We start from the raw sequence: 22,098 nt of genomic DNA on the forward strand, positions 1-22,098 counted from the left end.
TGCAGAAGTTCAAGTCTGAGAGCCTTGAGGAGAAAGACAAAACCACAGGACGAAGCTGGGCCTGGCTTGGCCTCAGCTGACAAAGATGAAGGACAGAGGGGCATCAAAGTGCCTTATGTGGGGACAGAGGCCCAAGGAAGGGTAGAGATAGACCCATTGAAAGCATCCTGACCAGGTACCATCACGTCTGTCCTGTCTTCCTGCCCTCAGGTGTCTTGCCGGTGACACTAGTTTTAATGCCTGAGTTGCCCCCTACCCCTCCTAAGTGAGTGTTAGAGGTCGTTCCCTCCCCACACACAGCCGTTAGACTCTCCAGGATCCCTCCGTCTAGCACATGGCGAAATACCGTATTGACTAACAAACCTTGTGCCGTACTTGCCGGTTGATCGCGTGCCTCCCCATTGTTATCTCCACCCCCACACTCCTCTGCTTCGTCTGTCCACAGCACCACTTTCACGATGCTACTCCGCCTGACCCAGCACTTCACAGGCTTGTCCCTTATCTGTCAGTCACTGGGTTTATACCACCCACGTGGAGTAGCACGCATTGCTTTGCCAACTTGCGGTTCTGGCCTGAGAACTTTTAAGATTTTTAAGTTCCTGGAGGGCAGGACTCCTGTTTGCCACAACTTCACTACGCTGGGTTCGGGATGTTTTACCAAGAGAACGCACCGCTCTCTTTAAGCCGCGGCGTGTCTCTGAGAGGCTCAGCCCCACCCCGCTTCCAGGACGGGGACCATAGAGATGTCTGGTGCAGTGAGGCCTCCCGGCGCAGCCATCGAGATGCGCAGAGAACGGCTAGAGCGCTGCTCGCTGAGCCGGCTTCCGCTTCGTTAGTCCTCCTTCCTAACATGGCGCAGTCGGTTAACATCACCGAGCTGAACCTGCCGCAGCTAGAAATGCTCAAGAACCAGCTGGACCAGGTGGGGACGGGCCCCAGAGACACCCCTTTCCCGCCTCGCATCCCTCCTTCCCAGGCGTACTCCCTCGCCCCCATTCCTTCCCACTTTGGGAGGCTTTCCTTCCCCGACGAAACCCCATTGGGTCCCAGCACCCGCCGGTCCCGGGCGGTGCCCCCCTCCCGCAGGCCCCTACTCTGACCCTCTTTCCCGTCCTCTGTAGGAAGTGGAGTTCTTGTCCACGTCCATTGCCCAGCTCAAGGTGGTACAGACCAAGTATGTGGAAGCCAAGGACTGTCTGAACGTGCTGAACAAGAGCAACGAGGGTATGGGGTAGGCGCGTGGAGGCAACCTGGGGGTGTGGCGAGCCGGCTGCGTCTCTCGTCCCGCCTCCTAATCCAGTTGTCCTTACCTGAGACAGAAGGCTATCCATTACGTATTGTATACGCCAGATGAGCCCTTTGCATGTTGCCTACCTAGAATTGAAACGTACAGGACGTGCCTCTGCTCCTGTCGCCCGTTTCCGTTCTTTTCATGCTATCTCTGGGCGCTGTGTCACGTTGGAGCTCCTTTTAACATCTTAACGTCGAAGTTGCCAACCTTCCCCAGATGTTTGTCTTAATTGCTTTTACAGGGAAAGAATTACTCGTCCCACTGACGAGTTCTGTATCCTTTCCACAGGAACTGCTACCCTGCCCTCTCCTTTTCTCCTTCCCCTCTCCCCAAAAAGGAGGGGGGTAGTTCTGATTATCCAGAGTGCCCCCATGATTCTGAGAACACTCTTATCGTACACACTTCGTAGCTCTCCTGTCTAACGTGTGGCCAACATCCAGCTAATGCCTTGTGAACAGCAAATGTGTAGAACCGAGGTGTGGTTATTTCCCCTTGCTGTTTGAGGATCTATCTAATACGGGGATAAAACTGGTGGTTTACTTTCACTAATATTAGATATAAGCAATAGAAGAATAAGAGGATATAGAAACAAGGGGATTGGCTCTGTTTATTAATCCTCAGTTTTGGCTTAATTGTGGCTCTTATTCCTAACCTGTTGTTACTAAGAAACCTGGATTGTATACACCTGCTGAGTGTTTTACTTGAGTAAGTTATGACAATAGGGCAGCTGTAGACTGTAGTCTGAGAACTGACAGGCTAAAAGAGAAACACAGAAACTGCAGTGTAATAGGGGTTGGCTAGATAGCACTAAATCCATCAGGAATTAGCTAGTTCATGGTTGAGGGTGCTGAGGGAAACTGAGGCTGGCATCTCACTTTTCATGCTCTACAGCAGTAGGAAAATATCATTGTGTCTAGTCTTTTTGGAGGGCCTTATGAGAAGAATTTTAAGAACTGCTTGGAGGTGGGAGATGGGATCAGGGCAAGAGAGGGTTCCAGCATATGTCATTTTCTTGATAAGGAACCAGCTTCTCTGTCTCTCCCCATTTGGAGTGTTTAGGTATAGTTCTAAGGCCTTCAGATTATTCAGCCCCTGTGCCTTGTAGCTTTTTAGAAAAGAAGGCCAAGCAGGCTAGTGACAGGGACTCATGACTCCTGCTGGGCTAGTTTCCCTTAATACTTGCTTCTCAGATGTATGTCCCTGGGAAGCTACATGATGTGGAACACGTGCTCATCGATGTGGGAACTGGCTACTATGTAGAGAAGGTGAGTGGGAGGAAGCATGTGGTTACTCCTCTGAGCGGGAAAGGAGTTTAGGGGAAGACTAGAGTGTGACATTGGGGTCTTCTCTTAGCTCCTATTCTCCTCTGATCTTGCAGACAGCTGAGGATGCCAAGGACTTCTTCAAGAGGAAGATAGACTTTCTCACCAAGCAAATGGAGAAAATTCAGCCAGCTCTGCAGGAGAAGCATGCCATGAAACAGGGTAAGCTTGGCCTGGGGCACCGCTTGACCCTTCCTACTTCTATGATAGGTAACATGGATTGCAGTGTGAACCATGCCCCTTTACTGGATTAAAACCATGTGTCTTTGGTGTCTTGATGTGTCATTCTCTAGAGTCTGTGCATTACATACCTACTATTTGTAGATTCTTGGATTGGGTACTTGAGAAATTTAGAGTAAGGAAATCCTGTCCAAGCCCGTGTGGAGCTCCTGTTTAATAGGGATGGAATGGGGGAGAAGGTATATGTAAGTGAACACACAGGACAGAAATACAGCCTTAACTAAGCACTAGCAATTGCAGCCCTGGCTGCTGCAAGTTAGAATCATCCAAGGAGTTTGAAAAGAAAGCCTGGGCCCATCCAAACCAACTAAATCAACCTGGCGGTGGGGACGGGGATTCCAGGGCTTAGGGTTTTTCAGAAAGCTCCCCAGGTGATTCTGGTACAGTCAGGATTGAGAACCACTGTTCTAAAGGCAAAAATGTTTTCCACATTATAATTTTCTGGTTATGTCTGACATTTAATACTGTATTTTGTTCATTTTTATATCCCAGTGGTTATATTGACTAATACATCGTAGACTCTAAATTTGTGTTAGTGTGTGTCCCCCACAATGGATCACTATTAAAAGTTTTGTTAACGGTAGCTGGTTGTCTACCTGTCCTTAAACGCCCCTATCACTTTTCCTGATCTCTAGGTTCTCCCCTTTAGCCCCTGACAGGCTCTGACTCTTCTTTTCCACAGCGGTCATGGAGATGATGAGCCAGAAGATTCAGCAGCTCACGGCCCTGGGGGCAACTCAGGCTACCGCCAAGGCCTGAGAGCTTGTTGCCGAAGTGGGACGGGGACCCGCTTCAGGAGCCTGGGACTTTGTGGGCGTGGCTTCCTGGTGGGGGAAAGTGAAGGGTCTTGTGTTTAACGCTAATAAATGTGCCAGCTGGACAGAGTGTCGGTCTTTTCTTGCGGTGGTCGAGAGGGTATGCCCCTCCCGAGAGCCTGATGAACAGGGAGATGCAGCGTTCATCCTGGAGTCTCCCCTCGGGCCGGCGAGGAACCGGGGAGAAATCCCGCGCTGGGCAGCGCACTCTCCCGCGGGCTGGTTGCCGTGGGAACGGCTGAGAAGCGGAAGTGGGGCTGCGCGCCCGCTTCCGCTTCCAGGTCGGGACCCTCGCCTGCCCGCGGGGAAGCTGCATGGGCCGCCGCTTCCTGCGCGGGTTGCTGCCTTTGCTGCTCCCGCTTCCTCGGCAGGCCCGGCCCCGCATGCTCGGCCCGGAGTCCGTCTCGCCCCCGAAACGACCCCGCAGCCACCTCATGGCACCGCCCCGAATCGGGACGCACAACGGCACCTTCCACTGCGACGAGGCCCTGGCGTGCGCGTTGCTGCGCCTGCTGCCCGAATACCGGGTACGGTCCGCGGAAACGGACCCTGGGGACGCCCCTAACCGGGGCCGTGTGGGGGCTCGGCCGGCCGAGCACCGCTCTTCCCCGCCCCGGCTCCCTTGGCCACCCAATTAATCCCCTTCCCGTGCGACCCCTAGTAGCCCCCTCACTTCCTGTGTCCCCTGCAGGACGCAGAGATTGTGCGGACCCGGGACCCCGAAAAACTGGCTTCTTGTGACATCGTGGTAGACGTGGGTGGCGAGTACGACCCTCAGAGACACCGATATGACCATCACCAGAGGTGGGTTCCCAGCTTGCGTGTTTTTAGCTTCCTTGACTTCAGCCGTGCACTGCCGTGGTCCTGTCAGCCGCGGGACTGCCTCATCCTTGAAAGCAAACGCTGGAGTCCCATAGGACTACGGCCCTCCATCCTTCCAGCTCTCCGCCTGCTCTGGACCCATCCACCTGGCCTCGGACCTCCCTGGGTCCTGGCATCTGCCCAGGCCTCCCTTGTCAGTCCCCAGGCCCTTCCCGACTCACCTCCTTCGTTGGCTCAGTCAGGGTTTTCTCCCCCAGCACCCTCGTCACCCCACCTAGTACCCCAGTTGGGATTAATCCATTCATGTGCCCTTGTTGCCCGACCTCAGACTGCGGGACCCACCTGATTGTGGTGGATGGTGACAGTTCAGATGTGTGTGGCCTTCTACTTCGTTTACACTCTTCCATCGGGAAATCTTTACTTTCCAAGGGTACCCTATTGTCCCCAGTACCATTCCAGTCTTTTTCCCCCTCCTCAAGCCCCTCCGTCATAAGACTCCCTCAGTGAGTGACCCTGACTCTTTTCAAAGGAAATTGAGCTTTTCCTGCATGCGCATCCTCAGCTCCCTCCTTGCAGCTCAGGAAACACTGTTCTCTTTTCTTTGCCCCTTTTCCAGTCTCTTACTTTCTCCTCTGGGACTTTGCATCACAATTCTCCCACCAGTGTTTCTACTTCTTGCCTACAGCTTAAAACTCTGCTCAAGCATCTCTTGTCTTAAAAACAAAGGAATGAATAAAAAACAAAACCCTCTGTACCTACACCACACGGTGTAGAGCACTTACCGCTCAGGGATCATGAGAATGTTTTATTTTGTTTTAAGTCTCTTTAAGTATTTCTCTCGCTTTCTCTCTCTCTTGTTTAAGCGTATGTATTGCTTTCATAAATGCTGTCATTGGGAAGGAACCCTCCCGGTATTTACAGCCTAACCCTCACTCTCACTTGTCAGCCGCTCTTCAAAAGAAGAGCCAACCCTGGCTCCACATCCCTTCCAAGTCATTCCATTCATTCACTCATTCAGCCGGTTCTCTCCCAATCTCTCCACTGGAAATGCTCATGGAAAGTGCACCAGTGATCTCAACACCCAACTCAGGTTGCTGGCTTAGGGTCTCACCTTAACTGACCTCTTTGTGGCACTTGATCTTATTGACTACTCCCTTTTTCTATTGATTTTATATGCTTTTTTAAAATTATGCCGTATTCGACACATAAAAGAATGTATTGAACCTTGCTGGAGTATAGAACATGAAAGGAACACCCATGAACCAATCTCCCAGCCTCAGAACTCGAGCATTACCATCACGGCTGCATCTGTACCTGTGCCGCTTCCCTGTCCCACTCCTCCCTCCCCCAGATGTAAGGAATATGCTGGATTTGGTGTTCATCATGCCCTTGCTCTTGTGTATAGTTTAGCACACATGTCTGTGTGCTTCCATCAACAATTTATTTACTTTGCTTCTTTTTGAACCTTATCTGGCGGGTTATTGTCATTCGTCTTTATACCTTATAAATATTTCATAAATAATTTTTGTACTTACTATTTGGTAATAAAAGTCATTAAAACAAAAAATGAGCTCCCTAGGTGATTGTGATGGGCTGGTATTTAGACATTACAGCTATAGTTTCCGCTTCCCTAACAACTGTCATACCTTTTGCCTATTCTCTGTCCCATTGCTATTCAGATTCCTGCTTGCCTCTATTCTCCTTGCCGGCTGGCACAGGGCTCTTTCAGACATGCACTTGCCTGCTTAAAATCTCTCAGTGGCTCCCCCTTACCTACAGATAAAGTCCAAACTCCAAAGTGTGGCCTACACGGCCTGCCATGATCTGGCCCCTGCCTACCCTTCCAGCTTTATCTTTTGCCACTCACTCCTCACACCCAGCTGCCTTGCCTGCAGTTCCAGGAAGAGACCTGTCTCTTAGCCATTGTACATGTTGTTCCCTCTACCTGGAATGCCTTTTCTCCCTCACCCTTTGTCTGGTGAACGCCCACTAATTCATCTTGCAGGAATGATCTGAAGGCTGTCCTCCTGAACTCTTTCCTCGCCCCCTCCCCCCTTTTCCTTGTTTGAAACTAGCTAGAGCATTCACTTGGTTGTCTGCATTTGTCTGCTTTTAGCAGATGAACTTGAAGGCGAGGACAGGGTCTTACTTTTTTTGTTTTGCTTTTGTTTTTTGTGTTTGCTGAGGAAGATTGGCCCTGAGCTAACATCTGTTGCCAATCTTCCTCTTTTTGCTTGAGGAAGATTTGCTCTGACCTGATCCAGTCTTCCTCTGTTTTGTATGTGGGTCCCTGCCACAGCATAGCTGCCAACGAGGTCTGTGCCCAGGATCCAAACCCAGGCTACCGAAGTGAAGCCTGCCAAACTTAACCGCTAGGCCATGGGGCCCGCCCCCAGGGCCTTAGTTTTTTATCCCTAATGTCTAAAACATAAGCCTGGTGGTAAGCATTGAGTTAACCACTGCCAAGTGAATGCATGAATGGAGACTCCCACAGTCCATGTTGACTCCTGAGGAAGAGCCAAGCCTCCCGAGCTGGGCTTTCCCCTCCAACTCCTGCAGTCCTCCTCCGCCTCCCCACCCGCCTGTGCCTGCAGACGCGCGCACACTGTGAGCTGATGGAAGCCGCTCTGCCTCAGCCCCACCCCCCTGTGCTCCTCAGATCTTTCACAGAGACCATGAGCTCCCTGTCCCCTGGGAAGCCGTGGCAGACCAAGCTGAGCAGCGCAGGCCTCATCTATCTGCACTTCGGGCACAAGCTGCTGGCCCAGTTGCTGGGCACTAGTGAAGAGGACAGCATGGTGGGCACCATCTATGACAAGGTGGGGACCCAAGGACAGAGATGCCCCACACGTGCATCTCCACCAGGCCAGCTGGGAGTGGCACTCACACAGTACTCAGGACCAGGCCTCAGGTCAGGGTTCCTGGCCCTAAGCTAGCCCACCACCCTCTGCCTCAGTCTGGCTCATCTGCTCACAAGGGGCTGGTTTAATCTCTCTCCTACCTCTGGCCTGGGGTGGTTGGGAGAAGTGGGTGAGGTGATATATGGGGAAGGGCTTTGAAAACCATAAAGCAGTGTTTCTCAGTCTTTTTCTTGACCTGACACACAAAAAATGATTGTTCAACAACTTGGTAATAGAGGAGGCTGCTTATGTTGGAAGCATATGGCTCAGAGGTTCTGGCTCTCCAGAGCATATCTCAGGCACCACTATAATTCACCGGAGGCACACGAGTTGGGCAGCTCGCTGGACGGGTTTAATTATGAAAATATCTTCAGGTTCCACCAGCGTCCCCTGCAGGCAGCTCAGCAGGTTCCTGCTGCTGGGGAAGGAACAGGGCTAGTGGCCCTGGCGTGCATGTCAGATCAGTGATTCTGAGGACACTTCCTTGACCCTCCTGGAAGCTCACAGCACGTCAGACTTCAGATGCAGTCAACTCTGCTTTTGGCAGATTGGCTGAGTTCACTTCTCTCAGCTTGCCTATCTTCTGCCCCCATGACACAGCATTGGTATGATCCAAAAAAGTGAAAAAATAAACGGTTAAATTGGAGCTTTTGGAAGATTGAGGTTTTAGACTGCCTGGGTCAGTTTTTTCTTCTGCCAAGGGGTTTCTAAGCAATTGAACTAAATTAGACCCAAGTTTCCACTGAGTGTCAGGTTGGGGTCCAGACCAAGAGGTGCTGGGCACAGGGGAGTTTCCTTTTCGGCTCTCCCTGAGAGCAGCACTTTTTCTCCATACCACAGACGTGTTGATATGCGGGACTATTTCGGAGGGCAATTTTGCATTAAACACTGACACCTCATATCACTTCTGCCCCCAAACTCAAGGCATCGTCCTATCATTTCTTTAGGCTCAGGAGATACAGCAACTGCTGCTGCCACGGGGCACATCATGGGCTTCCCTGGGATCACATCCCAGCTCTTGATGTCTAGGCCAGCACTCCTCTCCCACCTGACGCGTGTGCTTGGCCAGAGCCTCCTGTACCTCTTTGACCGGGTCACCGAGTAGCCTACTCGGCCCTCTGCAGATTTACCCGCCCTCAGCTGTAGGGATCCTCGCCCACAGAGGCCTTCATGGAACCTGAGACCTTCCTTGTTCAGAAGTCAGCAGCACCTGCCCCACACATGCTGGCCTTGGCTTGGGCTTTGTGCGGTAGTAGAGTGAGGGCTGGATTAGAAATCAGGAGATCCCAAATCCAGCGCCCCCGGCACTCAGCTCTCTGACCTTAAGCAAGCTGCCAACCTCCCCAGTTCCTTTTCTCAGCCAGTTAGTGTTGAGATCCCCACCTGGCTGGCGCGAAGACTAAATGAAAGAGTGTGTATGCACATACTTTGAAACCTACAAAACTTTATGCAGATGGTAGGTACCCTTGAGCATTTCTCCTGCTGCTGCCTCAGATGTATGAGAACTTTGTGGAAGAGGTGGATGCAGTGGACAATGGGATCTCCCAGTGGGAGGAGGGAGAGCCTCGATACGCGCTGACCACCACGCTGAGTGCCCGGGTTGCTCGGCTTAACCCCACCTGGAACCAGCCCAACCAAGACACCGAGGTAAGGAGGCCCCGGGGGAAGAGACCATGAGGCATGTAAGAACCTGGGCAGAAGAAAGGAGAATGGGTGCCCTCCTCAAAGCCTAGCCACGGCAAAAGGGCCGGCGGCATGCTTCTGATTCTCACGTGATTCCCAGGCCGGCTTCAAGCGTGCAATGGATCTGGTCCGAGAGGAGTTTCTGCAGAGACTAGACTTCTACCAGCACAGCTGGCTGCCAGCCCGCACCTTGGTGGAAGAGGCCCTGGCCCAGCGATTCCAGGTACAGGCCCGGGAGGAGGCACTGTGGCTCAGGGACTAGTGACTGCTGGCAGGCTGATGGTCAACAGGGGCTCCTCCTTCTACCTGAAACCTAGCCATGCCCCGCTTCCCTTTCAGGTGGACCCAAGTGGGGAGATAGTAGAACTGGCAAAAGGTGGATGCCCCTGGAAGGAGCACCTCTACCACCTGGAATCTGGGCTGTCACCCCCAGTGACCATCGCCTTTGTCACCTACACTGACCAGGCCGGACAGTGGCGGGTACAGTGTGTGCCCAAGGAGCCCCATTCATTCCAGAGCAGGTGAGGCCCTAGGGGACCACCCTGCAGACCTTCAGGCCTGTTTCAGCCCTATCCCAGAAGGCCACTAACCTTGGCTCTTCTCTGCTTCCTCTCTCACTTCTTTGACACCTCCATTTGCTCCCACCAACTTCCTCTTTCTGCTCACTTGTAGGCTGCCCCTGCCAGAGCCATGGCGGGGTCTCCGGGATGAGGCCTTGGACCAAGTCAGTGGGATTCCTGGCTGCGTCTTTGTCCATGCCAGCGGCTTCATTGGTGGGCACCGCACCCGAGAGGGTGCCTTGAGCATGGCCCGTGCCACCTTGGCCCAGAGACCAGCGCCTATGCCTCCCACAACTCCCCTAGTCCAATAAAATCTCTTCCATCTCACACTTACCAAGTCCTTGCCCCATTCTGGGAATCAGCTGAAACTCGGGAAAAGTGAAACATCTATTACATGCCAGAGCCTAGACTGGGTCTTTGCTCAGCTTTGCTTTATAAATCATTTGAAATTCACAAGAAGGGACTAAAAAGTGACCGAGCCAAGATCTTAACCCAAAGCTCATGCCTTTTTTTCCCCTCACTATACCCCAACCCCTGGAAAAGACAGTCTTGTAAGTGAGTGGAAAGCCAGGAAGACATTTTTATTATTAGAAGTGGGAGTGAGGGGAGTGGGGCTGAGTAGGCGGTGGCCCTGGGAGAGGGTCCCAAGGGGCAGAGATTGGGGATGTCTCAGTAAAGAGGGGCCGATCATGCATAGAGCCTCCGCCCCCAGCTGGGGGCTCTTGGGTTCGGCCAAGCGCGGGGCTAAAACGTGGAAACTGGGCGTTGACAAAGTACAGAGGGATGTGGGCAATTCGGCCTGTGGACCAGCACTGCAGAGGACGGAAAGAAAAGTTGATCAGAGCCTAAGCCCAAAGAAGGCGACATGGCAGAGCTGTTCCACAGCCACGGCTGTCAGCTCCTCCAGCCCACTCCCGAAAACCTCAGCAGCCTGGCCTACGCACCACACTGAGCAGAGCCCCTTTGTTGAAGGAAGGATGGAAAGTGATGAGCTGGGCCTGGGCTCCTGGCTCCCCCTGGATAATGCCACTAGGGGAAGAAGAAAAGGTGAACAGGCCCCTGGAGGCAGAAGGCAGGTGTAGTGGGATGCGGGTTTGGAGTGGGAGGGCCAGACCTAATGGCTGCCCAGCACCTACCAAGGAAGTAGCTCAAACACGGGGCTGTTCCGAGTCCGAAAAAGGAGGATGACTGGTTTACCATCCTGGACCCGTGGGTTTCCTGTAAGAAAGGGATCCAGGGACAGGGAGGGACTGGAGGCGGAATCCCAGGTAGCGGCAGAGAACTGCAGCCAGCACACAGACAACTCAGATGGCTGGGGCCACGAGCCAAGTCCTCCCCCCACACCTCTTACCTTTCAGGAGCACAGCCAGACGTTCCCCGCTGGGGTCCCAGGCCATAGTGTGAGCCTCTCCCCCAAGTCTGTGGGTCAGAACAGTGGATTGGGAGGACTCAGCGTGGTCCCTCCCACTTTCCTTTCACTGCCCCTCTTTCACCCACTGAACTCACCTTCTCTCTCCATCTGGTGTCTGTATCGTTGTCTCAGACAGATCTGCCACAATCGTTGCTGACTTTGCCCCTCCAACGCGCCCCTTTCCCTCACCTGTGGATAGGGCAGAGGCTCTCAAGTACAGGAAACAGGCCTCTCACTGGTCCCCAGCCTCCCCTCCATCACAGGCGTCAACGCCTCTCATGTCTCCCAAGCTTCACTTCCCTTTTTCCTGCAGAGCAGCATATTCCAGAGGGTTCCTGCCCCCTCTGACTACCTCAGATATTCTGCGTTCCGAAGTGTTTCCCTAACTCACCACGTTCTGGGAATGACAGGGAGTAAATCAGTGGTTCCCCCAGTACAGTGAACAGCAGTCGGTTTCCATCTGGGCTCCAGCAGCCAGTCTGGGGTCAGGGAGCAAAAGGAGGGGAGGGGTGGTCTATAGGGCAATGTAGGAGGAAAAGAAGTAGAGGAGGTGGGGAAACAGCTTTGGGACCCGGGGCCCACCTCCTCCCCAGCTTCTGTGCATCAGTCCCTTCTTACCTGACAGCGCCCTGATAGAGTAGGCCACCTCTCACAAGTCCACATCTGGGCCTCCCAGACTCTGTGCCAGAAAGAGGCCAGTCACAGCTTAGGACCTCTAGGTTCCAAAGCTTGGACGTACCTGCCTCTGTCAGTCCCAGGGCCAGGTCAAAGAATGGGAACGGGGACAAGGGTTCTGGCTGCTCGAAGTTCCCGGAGCCACCTGCCTTTCTCTAGGTCGTTCTTACCCTCCCTCTGCCCTCCTCCCACTCACCGAAAGACAGCTGAAGGAGTGGTAGCCAGGACTTTGCTGCCATCCGGGGACCAGAGCAGGTTGGTAACCCCACCTCCCCGAAACCAGGGAAGGGGCACACAGGTCTCTGTTGAGACATCCCATACCTAGGAGAGTCACAGCAAGAGAGTGAGACCGAGGAAACCACGGCATTCCTGTTGTCTCACCGGGGGCGCCCTTCTAGAAAGGGGAGGAAGCGGGAGACGGACTATTACAAGAGGAGGATCTATGTTGAGCAACACAGCAGGCCGAATTTTAAATCTGAGGAGTCTGGATGGCACAGCTCCTTCCCTGGGCAAGTTTAAGACTGAAGGACAATCATCCCTTCCCTCCTCCCAAAATGTTTCCCACCACCAGGTGAAGAGTGCTCCTCCCCCAAGTCGGGGGCGGGGGGACCAACTCACCAGGACTGCAGCATCCACAGGGGAGGCTGAGAGCAGCCGCCCGCCACTGGGGGCCCAGGCCAAGCTGGTGACAGGTGTGTGCCCAGGGTGGGAGAGCACTTGGGCACAGCCAGAGGAGGGTCTGCCACGGGGAAATGATGTGGAGTCAGAAGACGACAAGAGAAAAGCCCCATGATTCTGTTTTCTTGCCTCCTGCTAAAACTTCCAAATCCCAATGGCCCCTCTGAGCTCAAATCCAGGCTGGGGAAAACGAATAGGATGATGGAAGTTAAAGGAAAAAAAATAGAATAAGGAAGGAAGGGTGACATCACCACCAGTAGGCCCACAGAGGAGAATGGGTGAGGAGTAAGCTGTGACTGTGGCCTCAGGGAGACAAACTTCTGACCAGGAAAGCTGGAAGGTGCTGAGCCGGGGTGATGTCATGCTCCTCCCAGACAAGAGCCCACAGGACTATCCAGCATGGGGCCCGGGACAATCCTTGACATTACCTCAAGGTTCCAATCTCTTCTCTTTCCAGAGTTATCTGCCACTCCCCAGAACCCATCCTGTACTCCCAAACCTGTCTTTCTTCCTGTCCTTGTCAGAATTAGTCTCCCTCCTCTGTGATCCCTCATTGTTTTCTGCCTGTCATAAAGATGCTGCACGTGGGCCAAACTCCATCACTAGGCTGGGAACTCCAAGGGCACGAGCTTTGTCTTACTCAGCTTGGTATCTCCAGATCCACATACCTGGCCTGACAGGTATGGCTCCTGCCTGAATTGACACCGCCCTCTCCCTTTTCCACCTAACTATAACTCTTAGCTCCAAAGAGGCCTTAGGTCACCAATCTATAACTACTACTTCTTTTTTTTTTTAAAAAGATTGGCACCTGAGCTAACATCTGTTGCCAATCTTCCTTTTTTTCTTCTTCTTCTTCTCATCAAAGCCCCCAGTACACAGTTGTATATTCTAATTGTAGGTCCCCCTGGTTGTGCTATGTGGGATGCTGCCTCAGTGTGGCTTGATGAACAGTGCCATGTTCATGCCCAGGATCCGAACCAGTGAAACGCTGGGCTGCCAAAGCGGAGCACGCAAACCCAACCATTCAGCCACAGGGCCAGCCTCAAGGTTTTTTTTTTTTTTTTTTTTTGAGGAAGATTAGCCCTGAGCTAACTACTGCCAATCCTTCTCTTTTTGCTGAGGAAGACAGGCCCTGAGCTAACATCCATGCCCATCTTCCTCTACTTTATACATGGGATCCCTGCCACAGCATGGCTTTTGCCAAGCAGTGCCATGTCCACACCTGGGATCTGAACCAGCGAACCCTGGGCCACCGAGAAGTGGAACGTGCAAACTTTAACTGCTGTGCCACCGGGCTGGCCCCAAGATTTTTTTTTTAAATATGCTTTTTGACTTTATTTGCTAAAATTTTATTTAGGATTTTAAAATCTATGCTCAAATAGTTTCTTTCTTATACTACCTATTGTCAGGCTTCAGGTTTTAGGATTACATTAGATTCATAAAAATAAATCGGGATGGGGCCTGGCTCCATGGCTGAGTGGTTAAGGTTGCGCATGCTCTGCTTCAGCAGCCCGGGTTTGCAGGTTCGGATCCTGAGCATGGACCTACTCCACTCACCAGCCATGCTGTAGTGGTGGCCCACATACAAAAAAAGAGAGGAAGATTGGCACAGATGTTAGCTCAGGGCTAACATTCCTCAGCAAAAAAATAAATAAGGATGGATCCTGAGACAGAAAGAAGACATTAGTGGAAAAACTGGTGAAATCTGAACAAAGTCTGGAGTTTAGTTCATAACAATGTAACATGGGAATATAAGATGTTAACAGCGGAGGAAACGGTGAAGTATAGCAAAACTGTACTACCTTTGTAACTTCTCTAAAAATCTAAAGTTATGCCAAAATAAAGTTTATTAAAAGGAAAAAAATAAATCAGGAGGCTTTCCAAATTTATCTATGATCTGGATTAGTTTAACACAGAGATTACCCTTCCTTTGACAATTAGATGGAACCCTCAGAAAACCACCTCAGCCTGGCATCTTTTTAGTGGTGGGGCTCATCCCTTCTAATTTCTTCTACAATCTTTGGTAACTTATACTTTGCTAGAAAATCAAACATTTTTCTTTAGATTTTCAAATTTGTTGGTCTAAGCTTGTATAATATTCTCTAATAATTCTTCTATTTTCTTCCATATCTGTGGTTCTCTCTCCATTCCCACTGTGAAAATAGTGTACTTTGATTTTCTCTTTTCTTAGTAAGACTGGCCAAAAGGTTTTCTTCTTTACTCATAATTTAAAGAACCAGTTTCTGGTTTTATATTTAGTTAGTTCTCGTGGGGATTCTTTCTCCAGTTTCACTGGTTTCAGCCTATATCCCTGTGGACTCTCTTCTTCCTTCCTTTAAACCTACCTCTGACAGTCTTCTGAAAGAGACAGTCTTCCCACCCCATGATCCATAGATACACACTCCCCACAATTCCAGAAGCCCCTAGTTCTGTCCCTTCTCTAGATCTGAGCATCCTCAGCACCTCCACCTTGACCTTAGGTCTGCTTCTCTCTCAGCCCTGGGATGTGCTATGGGAACAAAGAACTTCTCCTTCCAGGCCCCCTCACCACCCCTAACATGGCCACAACCCTCAGGCCAACGTAGGACAGAGGCTGCTGGGACTCACCGGGTAGACAAGGAGGTGGGGTCCAGGGTCCAGATGAGAATGCAGCTTTGGCAGGCCACAGCTAAGACGGAGGCACTGAGGGGCTTCCAGGCCAGAGCCGCCACATTTCGCTGCAGCCGGTGCTTCAGGGAGGGGACTGTAGTGCTGGGGGAAAGGGTAGGGGGCTGAGTCAAAGCAGGGGCACTCGGGCTCAGGGGACCCGAGAAGGGAAATCCACAGAGAAGAAAACTGATCATCCAGGGCCCAGGGGTATTGTGCGACAGGAGGATAGGATAAAAGTTAGATCTGGAAAGAGGACACATCCAGTTGTGGAGCCTCCCTGACCCCAGTTCTGGAAGGAGCCCTGTGGACCATGCCCCAGCACTGCAGGTCTCCCCTGGGACTACAGCTGGAGCGGGAAGGGGAGACTGAAGAGTGAGACCCTGCCCAGCACACCCTCACATACCTGTTGGCATTATACACACGGATTGAGTCATCTAGCAGGGCCACCGCAAATTTGTTGGTGTGGGGGTGCCACGCAAAGACCCGCAAGCAGCAGCTGGACCTGGGGCGGGAGTGAGCATGAAGACTTTGAACCTGCACATACCCAGAGCCCAGCCCAGAAGCTCAGATTCCCTTTCACATTATTGTTTTTAATTTTTTCTTTTATTTTTTGGGGGGGACGTAGAAGGAGTGAGAATGAGGTGAGGAGAGCAGTCAGGAAAGGGGTGGGAGGAGTCTCTGTCTTGACTTCCCTTTCCCCAAAAGAAGATCCAAGGTTCAGGGCTTCCTTCCCACAAAAGCCCCAGAGCTTTTACACCCACCAGTTTGTGACTTGGGAAAATTCGGCAATCAGATCTTCGCTCCTGAGCTGTAAGAACAAAGTGGAAAGAAGACGCCCTGGGACAAAGGGAGCTTATCCCCTTAATGTTCCCACAGGGGAGCTGGACGACTCCCACCCTCTGCGGTCTTCCCACCCTACCCTGACTTTAAGGGATAGGAAGTGGAGAGGGGATGGGGGTGGGGGAGTGGCAGCCGGGGAGGGCCAGGGGAGGAAGCCAAACTTACAGAGAGATGGGGGAACAGGGACCCATGGAGGGAGGAGGCCCATCGACAGAGTGCCAGGGCCCAGCTGGACGCCGTCTTCACCCACTCAAACACTGTGGGGTTGAGGAAGCAGCTCTAATTAAACCATTCACAGGGCTCTCCCTGGGCACCCTCTGAGGTGAAGGAGGAGCTCTCCCCAGGTCCTTCTGCCCAACAAGTGCTCTGGACACCCACTCTGGGGTATGTGGGGTAGGCAGAGGGAGAAGAGAAGATGGCACCAGCATAGACAACTGGGCCAGGAAAAACAGGGCTAAAGGGAAAGGGCCTGGGCCATCAGGGATTGGGATGAGTCAGGGGGAATGCGGACGGGAGATGCCAACCACAAAACTAGGGAAGGCTGGAGGGAAAACACTCACCCTCCTCCTCCGAGTTTGCAATTTCATTCAGCACTCCAAAAAGGCCCACATCACGCCTGGTGAGGAGAGGAAGCTGTGCGTCAGACTCCTCCGCTCCCTCAGTCTCCCCTACAAGTCATTCATTCATGCATTCATCCATTCATCCAGTAAACATGTATTAGAAAGAAGAGCACTCACATTTAATGAGAGGCAACTGTGGGCCATGCACTTGATATGCTGTCCTTTCATTTGATTATCTTACAAAATGGACAACCTGCCCATTTTACCACTGAGGCAACTAAGGCTCAGAGGTCTCTCAGGACTCTGTAAGCGGGTGAAGCAGTCAAGAATTGCCTAAGATAGTGAATGGAAGGATCTTAAGCAGAGGAATACACTGATCACACTGGCATTTTAGAAAGATCACTCTGGCTGCAGATTAGAGGAAGACAAGAATGGAGAGAAGGCGGGTTAAGAGCCTCCTTCGGGAATCTAGGAAAAAGGCCAAAGTGGCCTGAACCACTGAAGACGGAGAAAAGTAGACAGATCTGAGAGCTTGAGGAAGCAGAATGGACAGGATCTGAGGCCTAATTAGACATTAGTGAGGCAAGAGTAATATCAAGGGGAACACCTAGGGCATAATTATAGCAGCTAATACCGCTTCCAGGGTGCCAGGGCGGCCAGAGGCTTCCCATGCATCATCTCAGTTAGCCATTATCACAACCCAACAAAATAGGTACTGTTAGCATCTGCATTTTTAGACAAGTGAACAGAGTGTGAAAAGGTTAATTATCAAGGTGGCCTAGGTAGGAAGTAGCAGAGTCAGGATTCAACCTGTCTGCCTGCCCCAGAGCCTACACTCACACCACTTGCTCCTGAATGAGCAGTAAGGCCACTCCCCGAGATGAGAAACACAAGGAAGAAGCCAGTTCGGAGAGGAAAGTGAGGAGATCAACTGTGAACATGGTGAGTGTGTGAAGCCTGTGGAATACCCAACTGAGGGTGACTGGCAGACAAGTGAACACCCAGGTGTGGAGCGTCAATCACAAGTCCAGCCCAAGACACCGACATTTAAGGGACTTCGGGAAGAGGAGAAGCAGCAGCCCAGCCAGAGAGGCAGGAAGTGAGAAAGAACCCAGGATTGAATGGCTTTTCAGACAATGAATTGATGTTTAATTTCACTCACACAAAGAGACGTTCAAATTAAACTGTACTGCAATACCAAATCTCGAAGTTTGACAGCACATGCGTTGGGAAACAGACACTCTCATACACTGCTGGTGGGACTGTAAATATGTACAATTTCAACAGAAGACTCTTTGGCAAAAGCTCACGAAATGACAAATGAACACACCCTTTGAACCCAGCTACTTCATTTGCAGGAATTCATCCCACACATGACAATGATAATAATAATAGCTAACCCTTGAAGGGATTAAAATGGGCCAGGCACTGTTCTCTGAGTGTCTTACATCTGTTAACTCATTTAATCATCATTACAAGCTTGTAAGATAGGTTCCATTTTACAGATGAAGAAACTGAAGGACAAAATGATTAAGTAACTTGCCCAAGGTCACACAGCTAAAAAGAGGCACAACAGAAACTGAATCCAGGCAGTATGGCTCCAGTCCTACATATGCAAAATCAATGACCTACATATAAGATTATTCACTGCAACCTTACACCTAACCTTGCTCAACTTCAGGTAAAGGCTCAGAAAATGGTAATGACATGAGGTCGGGGCAGGGAGCAGGTTCACATAAGCAAACCAGAAAGCAAGGCAAGTCACTGGAGATTAAATGGAACCACTGTTGCAAAGCCTTGAGTTACAAATTTGAAATTTTGTTATGCTGAATGATGTATGGCTCTGAGCTAGAGAGAGCCCGGCAGCCCCATGCAGAGGGGTGGTGACCTCAATTTCTCAAGGATCTGCAGACCATAGCCCAGGAGACTCTTGCCATGTCTCACCAAACGTTGATGCATCTCTTCCACACTTGCTCCCGGTGATGGATGAAGGCTGTTCTTGTGCCATGGTCCAGCCTCCCAGGGGTCTTCAGGGGATCCTTAGTCAGGTTTAGGACAGGAAGATTGATCCACTACGCCCAGAAGTGAGAGGTGTGAGTCAGCCTCTTCCCAGGTGCGGAACTCCCTGCCATCTCCAACCCATGGCTGGGCTAAGGGTAAGAGGCTCCAGGGATGTTTCCCATTTTCACAGATTTAACACTTGTGGGCCTAGGAAACAGGTCTTAGCTCTCTTATCTGTAAAACTAAAATAATACTTTATAGGGTTGCTAGGATTATTAAATCTTATAACATTTGTGGAGAACACCTGACTCAGAACCTCTTTCCTACGTAGCAAACACTCAACAAACGTCAGTTTCTCAACACCACGGAAAGAAACGCTCCAGGCTGTGCCTTCCCAGTTCTCCCAGATACCGTCCCCAACTTTCCAGTACTTCTGCACCTGCCCATCTCCTAAATTCGCCCTCATTCTCTCCATTGCCTCTAGGCCCGCCCCACAGCTCTTCAGCATCCCTCATCCTCCAATCCCAGCCCTAAAACATTCCAGTCCCTGTCTTCTTCTCCAGCCCGGGCCAGGCTGTTTCAAGTCCGCCAGTCCGTGGACAGGGACCCCGCCCCCGCCACGCTGCCTCGGTTCCCCCGTTCTCCCTGACTCCGCCCCCATGCCTATAGGGTCCCCTCCCTCCTCGCCCCGGCCACCTGGCCCCGGAAGTCGGGAGGCGGACTCTCATAGCTATTGCCTGTCACCAGCTCGTTATTGTGCTCGTATAGGGTGACTTGACCCCTAGGCGGCGGCGGAGGGAACAACCCCAGGGAGCACATCTTGCCGGTCCCGCGGACGTCCGGAGTCGGCTAACTCGCCGATCCCGCTCCTCGGACTCAGTTCCCGGGCTAGATTCGGATGCGTACGGGTAGCCGCTTGGGACAAACGGCGTCGCAAAGCCAACGGAAATGAAGGGAAGAGTAACCGAGAAGAAGGGCGCGTGCGCAGTCCCGGGACAGCTAGCCGGAGCTTCCTCGCGCGCCGCCTAGCGGCCGGAGGGGGAGGGACGCGGACAAGTCCACAGGGCCAACCCCCAGCTAAGGGTCAGAACGGTTTTTCTTTTTTTTCTTGGGAGACTGCTGTTTTTCCCAGTTCCGAATTCCCCTACACAGTCTCCCGCTCACTCTCTCAGCGCTCGGAAAGCCCAAAATAAGCCATGTTCAGGGAAGTACCTAATTATATCCTCCCAGGACTGTGGATGGCCCAGAGGAAAATATAGCCTGTGTGACTGGCAGCTGGCTGGAGAGCCTCCGGGAGGAGGAAGTTCAGAGGGGGACCTTGGGAGAGGGATGCTGCGCCGGCCAGAACCTACGGCCCACAGGGTTGGGCGTCCTGGAAGGAAAAGTGAGAACTGTTGGAAAACAGTAACATTTCCTGAGCACTTATTAGGATAAGCGCTTGTATAATCTTTACAACAACCCCTTGAGGTGGGTACTGCTACGACACCACGAGGAAAGTGAGGCATAGAGAGATCGGAACTAAAAGTACCAAAACCAGGCATTCTGACTCCACAACAAAAGTGAAATCGATCTTACCGTAACGCCAAAGGATGGAACTAGAATGGAGACTAATACAGAGTGGGCGTTCCTATCCTTACAACTCTATGACTTTGGAAAAAATCGTTGAATTCTGTGAGCCTCCGCTTTGTCACTTGCAGAGTGTCACATGGTTGTTTCCCGTACAAAATATGGAAATGAAGCCATTTAATTGTAAAGGGGCCGGCCAGGAGGCACAGTGGTTATCAGGCACTCTGCTTCGGTGGCCTGGTTCTCAGGTTCAGATCCCTGGGCGGACCTACACACTGCTCCTCAAGTCATGCTGTGGAGGCATCCCACATACAAAACAGAGGAAGACTGGCACAGACGTTAGCTCAGGGCCACTCTTCCTCAAGCAAAAAGAGGAAGAGTGGCAACAGGTGTTAGCTCAGTGCCAATCTTCCTCACTAAAAAAATAAAATAAAACTGTAAATTGCTAAACAGATATCAGTGAACTGGGTGTCCTTGGGCATGGGCTCATTCATTTAACAAATGTTAATGAGCAATTCCAAGGACCATCCGCTGGGCACACAGAAATGTGTGAGGCATAGTCCCCACTCCCAAGAGCTGCCAGTCTCACTGGAGAATCTAGGGGGTATTCTAGTTTAGCATTTTTAGCTTCTGTGCCTGCCCCTCTGTTCTACATGAAAAATTCCCCCAAGAGATTTATTCCCTGGTCAGAAAACAAGGGGCTCCAGAACGTTAATAGACATAGCACTCACCTGAGAATCTTGCTAAAATGCAGATTCTGGCCTAGCGCTCTGAAGCTGTCTTTCCAAAAAGCCCCCAGGTGACACCCCACAGACCACACACTGAATAGCCCTCACTTGATTTTCGGGATTAGTTCACAGTCCCCTGGGAAGTCACAGAAAGCTTAAAGAGTGTAGTGTAAAAACGGGGGGTTGTTTGGGGAAACGCTGGGAACGCTCCTGCTGAAGGGGGAAGCAGCACCGGTTTGAGGACAAAGAGGGAGTGTGTGACTCTGACAGATGAGTGGCAGCGCCAAGAACCCATGGACACTGTTGTTTGTACGGCCATAATGACACCAGCCAACCCCAGACACCCTGAAGAAATCACTGCAGCCTGGGCCTGCAGCCTCCACCTCCCTTCCCTGGAGCCTGATTTTCACCAACAGGTTGTGTGATCATTGTCGGGTAGGTGCCTGCCTCTTACCCTGTAGAGTGAACTGGAGAGAAGGAAGGTGCTACGCGCATCCGTCTTCAGCCACCGCCTCCCCACTACTGCTTAGTTCACGTGTGTTGAAGGGTTTTCACGATTTGCAGATTCTCGGGAGGCAGAAGTCCAGGCCTAGCGCACTCCCCACCAACTTCACCAGGGGGCGCGGCGGCCCCGGCGACACAGCGACGGTGACCCGCCGCCCCCGGGGCTCAGAGAGCTTAGCGGGCGGTCTCCACGGGCCCCTCCCTCCGACCTGGGCGGGAAACCGAGGCAGTGCCGCGGCCGCTGCCCAAGATTTCTAAAACGGGCCCCCACTTTCGGAGGCGGGAGGCCTCGCCAGAGCCTGGGTGCCTGGAGCTCGGCCCGCCGCCCTTCCCGGGCGCCCCGGCCCGGGGCTGGTAACTAGGCGCACATGGCCCGCCCGGCCCTGTTTGTCCTGGCAGCGCGCCGCCGCTATTTGAGGCGGTTTTTATCTCCCAGAAACCAGCAAAACCCCAAGCGGAGTCGAGGGAAGATGAAAGGGGCCGAGGGGCCGGGGAGGGGAGGACCGCGAGGCTGCGGCGGGCGGGAGCTGGCACCGGACAGGCGGAGACCCGGCGGCGAGAGGGCTGGGCCCTGGGGGGTCCCGAGGAGCCGGCCCGCGAGGTGGGGGCGGGAGCCGGGGGTCCGCCACGGGCTGCCCCCTCGCGCAGACCCGCCCGGGCACCCCGCCCCCCTGCGCCCAACGCCCTGGCGGTGGGCTCCCCTCCGCGGCCCCCAGCCCGCGGGAAAGTCCTCGGAACCCGGATTTCTTCAAAGGGCCTTTGAAGCCGCGCCCCGCAGGAGGCCAGGCGACTTCGCACCTGGCCGGGGGCGGGCGAGGCGGCGGCGTGGGGAGGGGGCCGCCCGAGCCCGCCC

General features: G+C 52.5%; 3 protein-coding genes across 5 annotated transcripts; 2 read left to right on the forward strand and 1 right to left on the reverse strand.

Annotated features, from left to right (window-relative positions):
- Nucleotides 1–433: 433 nt before the first annotated feature.
- PFDN5 (prefoldin subunit 5) lies at nt 434–3,733 on the forward strand. Its single transcript, XM_008532983.2, has 6 exons — nt 434–922; nt 1,122–1,224; nt 1,533–1,564; nt 2,482–2,556; nt 2,670–2,775; nt 3,536–3,733. The coding sequence occupies exons 1-6, from the start codon at nt 650–652 to the stop codon at nt 3,610–3,612; spliced, it is 666 nt and encodes a 221-aa protein (XP_008531205.2). The 5' UTR covers nt 434–649; the 3' UTR covers nt 3,613–3,733.
- Nucleotides 3,734–3,745: 12 nt separating this feature from the next.
- Nucleotides 3,746–9,962, forward strand: MYG1 (MYG1 exonuclease). The gene is made up of 7 exons (XM_008532982.2): nt 3,746–4,195; nt 4,360–4,472; nt 7,150–7,309; nt 8,885–9,037; nt 9,174–9,296; nt 9,413–9,594; nt 9,746–9,962. Exons 1-7 carry the CDS (start codon nt 3,983–3,985, stop codon nt 9,942–9,944), a joined length of 1,143 nt encoding a protein of 380 aa, XP_008531204.1. The 5' UTR covers nt 3,746–3,982; the 3' UTR covers nt 9,945–9,962.
- A 227-nt stretch (nt 9,963–10,189) lies between these two features.
- Nucleotides 10,190–21,697, reverse strand: AAAS (aladin WD repeat nucleoporin). Of its 3 annotated transcripts, XM_070619592.1 has the most exons (18): nt 21,196–21,697; nt 19,660–19,819; nt 19,144–19,362; nt 18,391–18,518; nt 16,447–16,502; nt 16,052–16,143; nt 15,808–15,854; nt 15,450–15,548; nt 15,005–15,148; nt 12,338–12,458; nt 11,916–12,040; nt 11,663–11,723; nt 11,436–11,523; nt 11,140–11,233; nt 10,985–11,052; nt 10,770–10,851; nt 10,578–10,662; nt 10,190–10,445 (listed from the first exon to the last, which is right to left on the reverse strand). In XM_070619592.1, exons 3-18 carry the CDS (start codon nt 19,264–19,266, stop codon nt 10,221–10,223), a joined length of 1,638 nt encoding a protein of 545 aa, XP_070475693.1. In that variant the 5' UTR covers nt 19,267–19,362; nt 19,660–19,819; nt 21,196–21,697; the 3' UTR covers nt 10,190–10,220. The 3 variants fall into 3 exon arrangements, with proteins under 3 accessions (XP_070475693.1, XP_008531202.1, XP_070475695.1); XM_008532980.2 differs by lacking the exons at nt 19,660–19,819; nt 21,196–21,697 and having other exon boundaries at nt 19,144–19,429; XM_070619594.1 differs by lacking the exons at nt 18,391–18,518; nt 19,144–19,362; nt 19,660–19,819 and having other exon boundaries at nt 21,196–21,601.
- Nucleotides 21,698–22,098: the final 401 nt, after the last annotated feature.

This window comes from Equus przewalskii, chromosome 5, assembly GCF_037783145.1.
Source record: "Equus przewalskii isolate Varuska chromosome 5, EquPr2, whole genome shotgun sequence".
In the NCBI taxonomy this organism is placed as follows: Eukaryota; Metazoa; Chordata; class Mammalia; order Perissodactyla; family Equidae; genus Equus; species Equus przewalskii.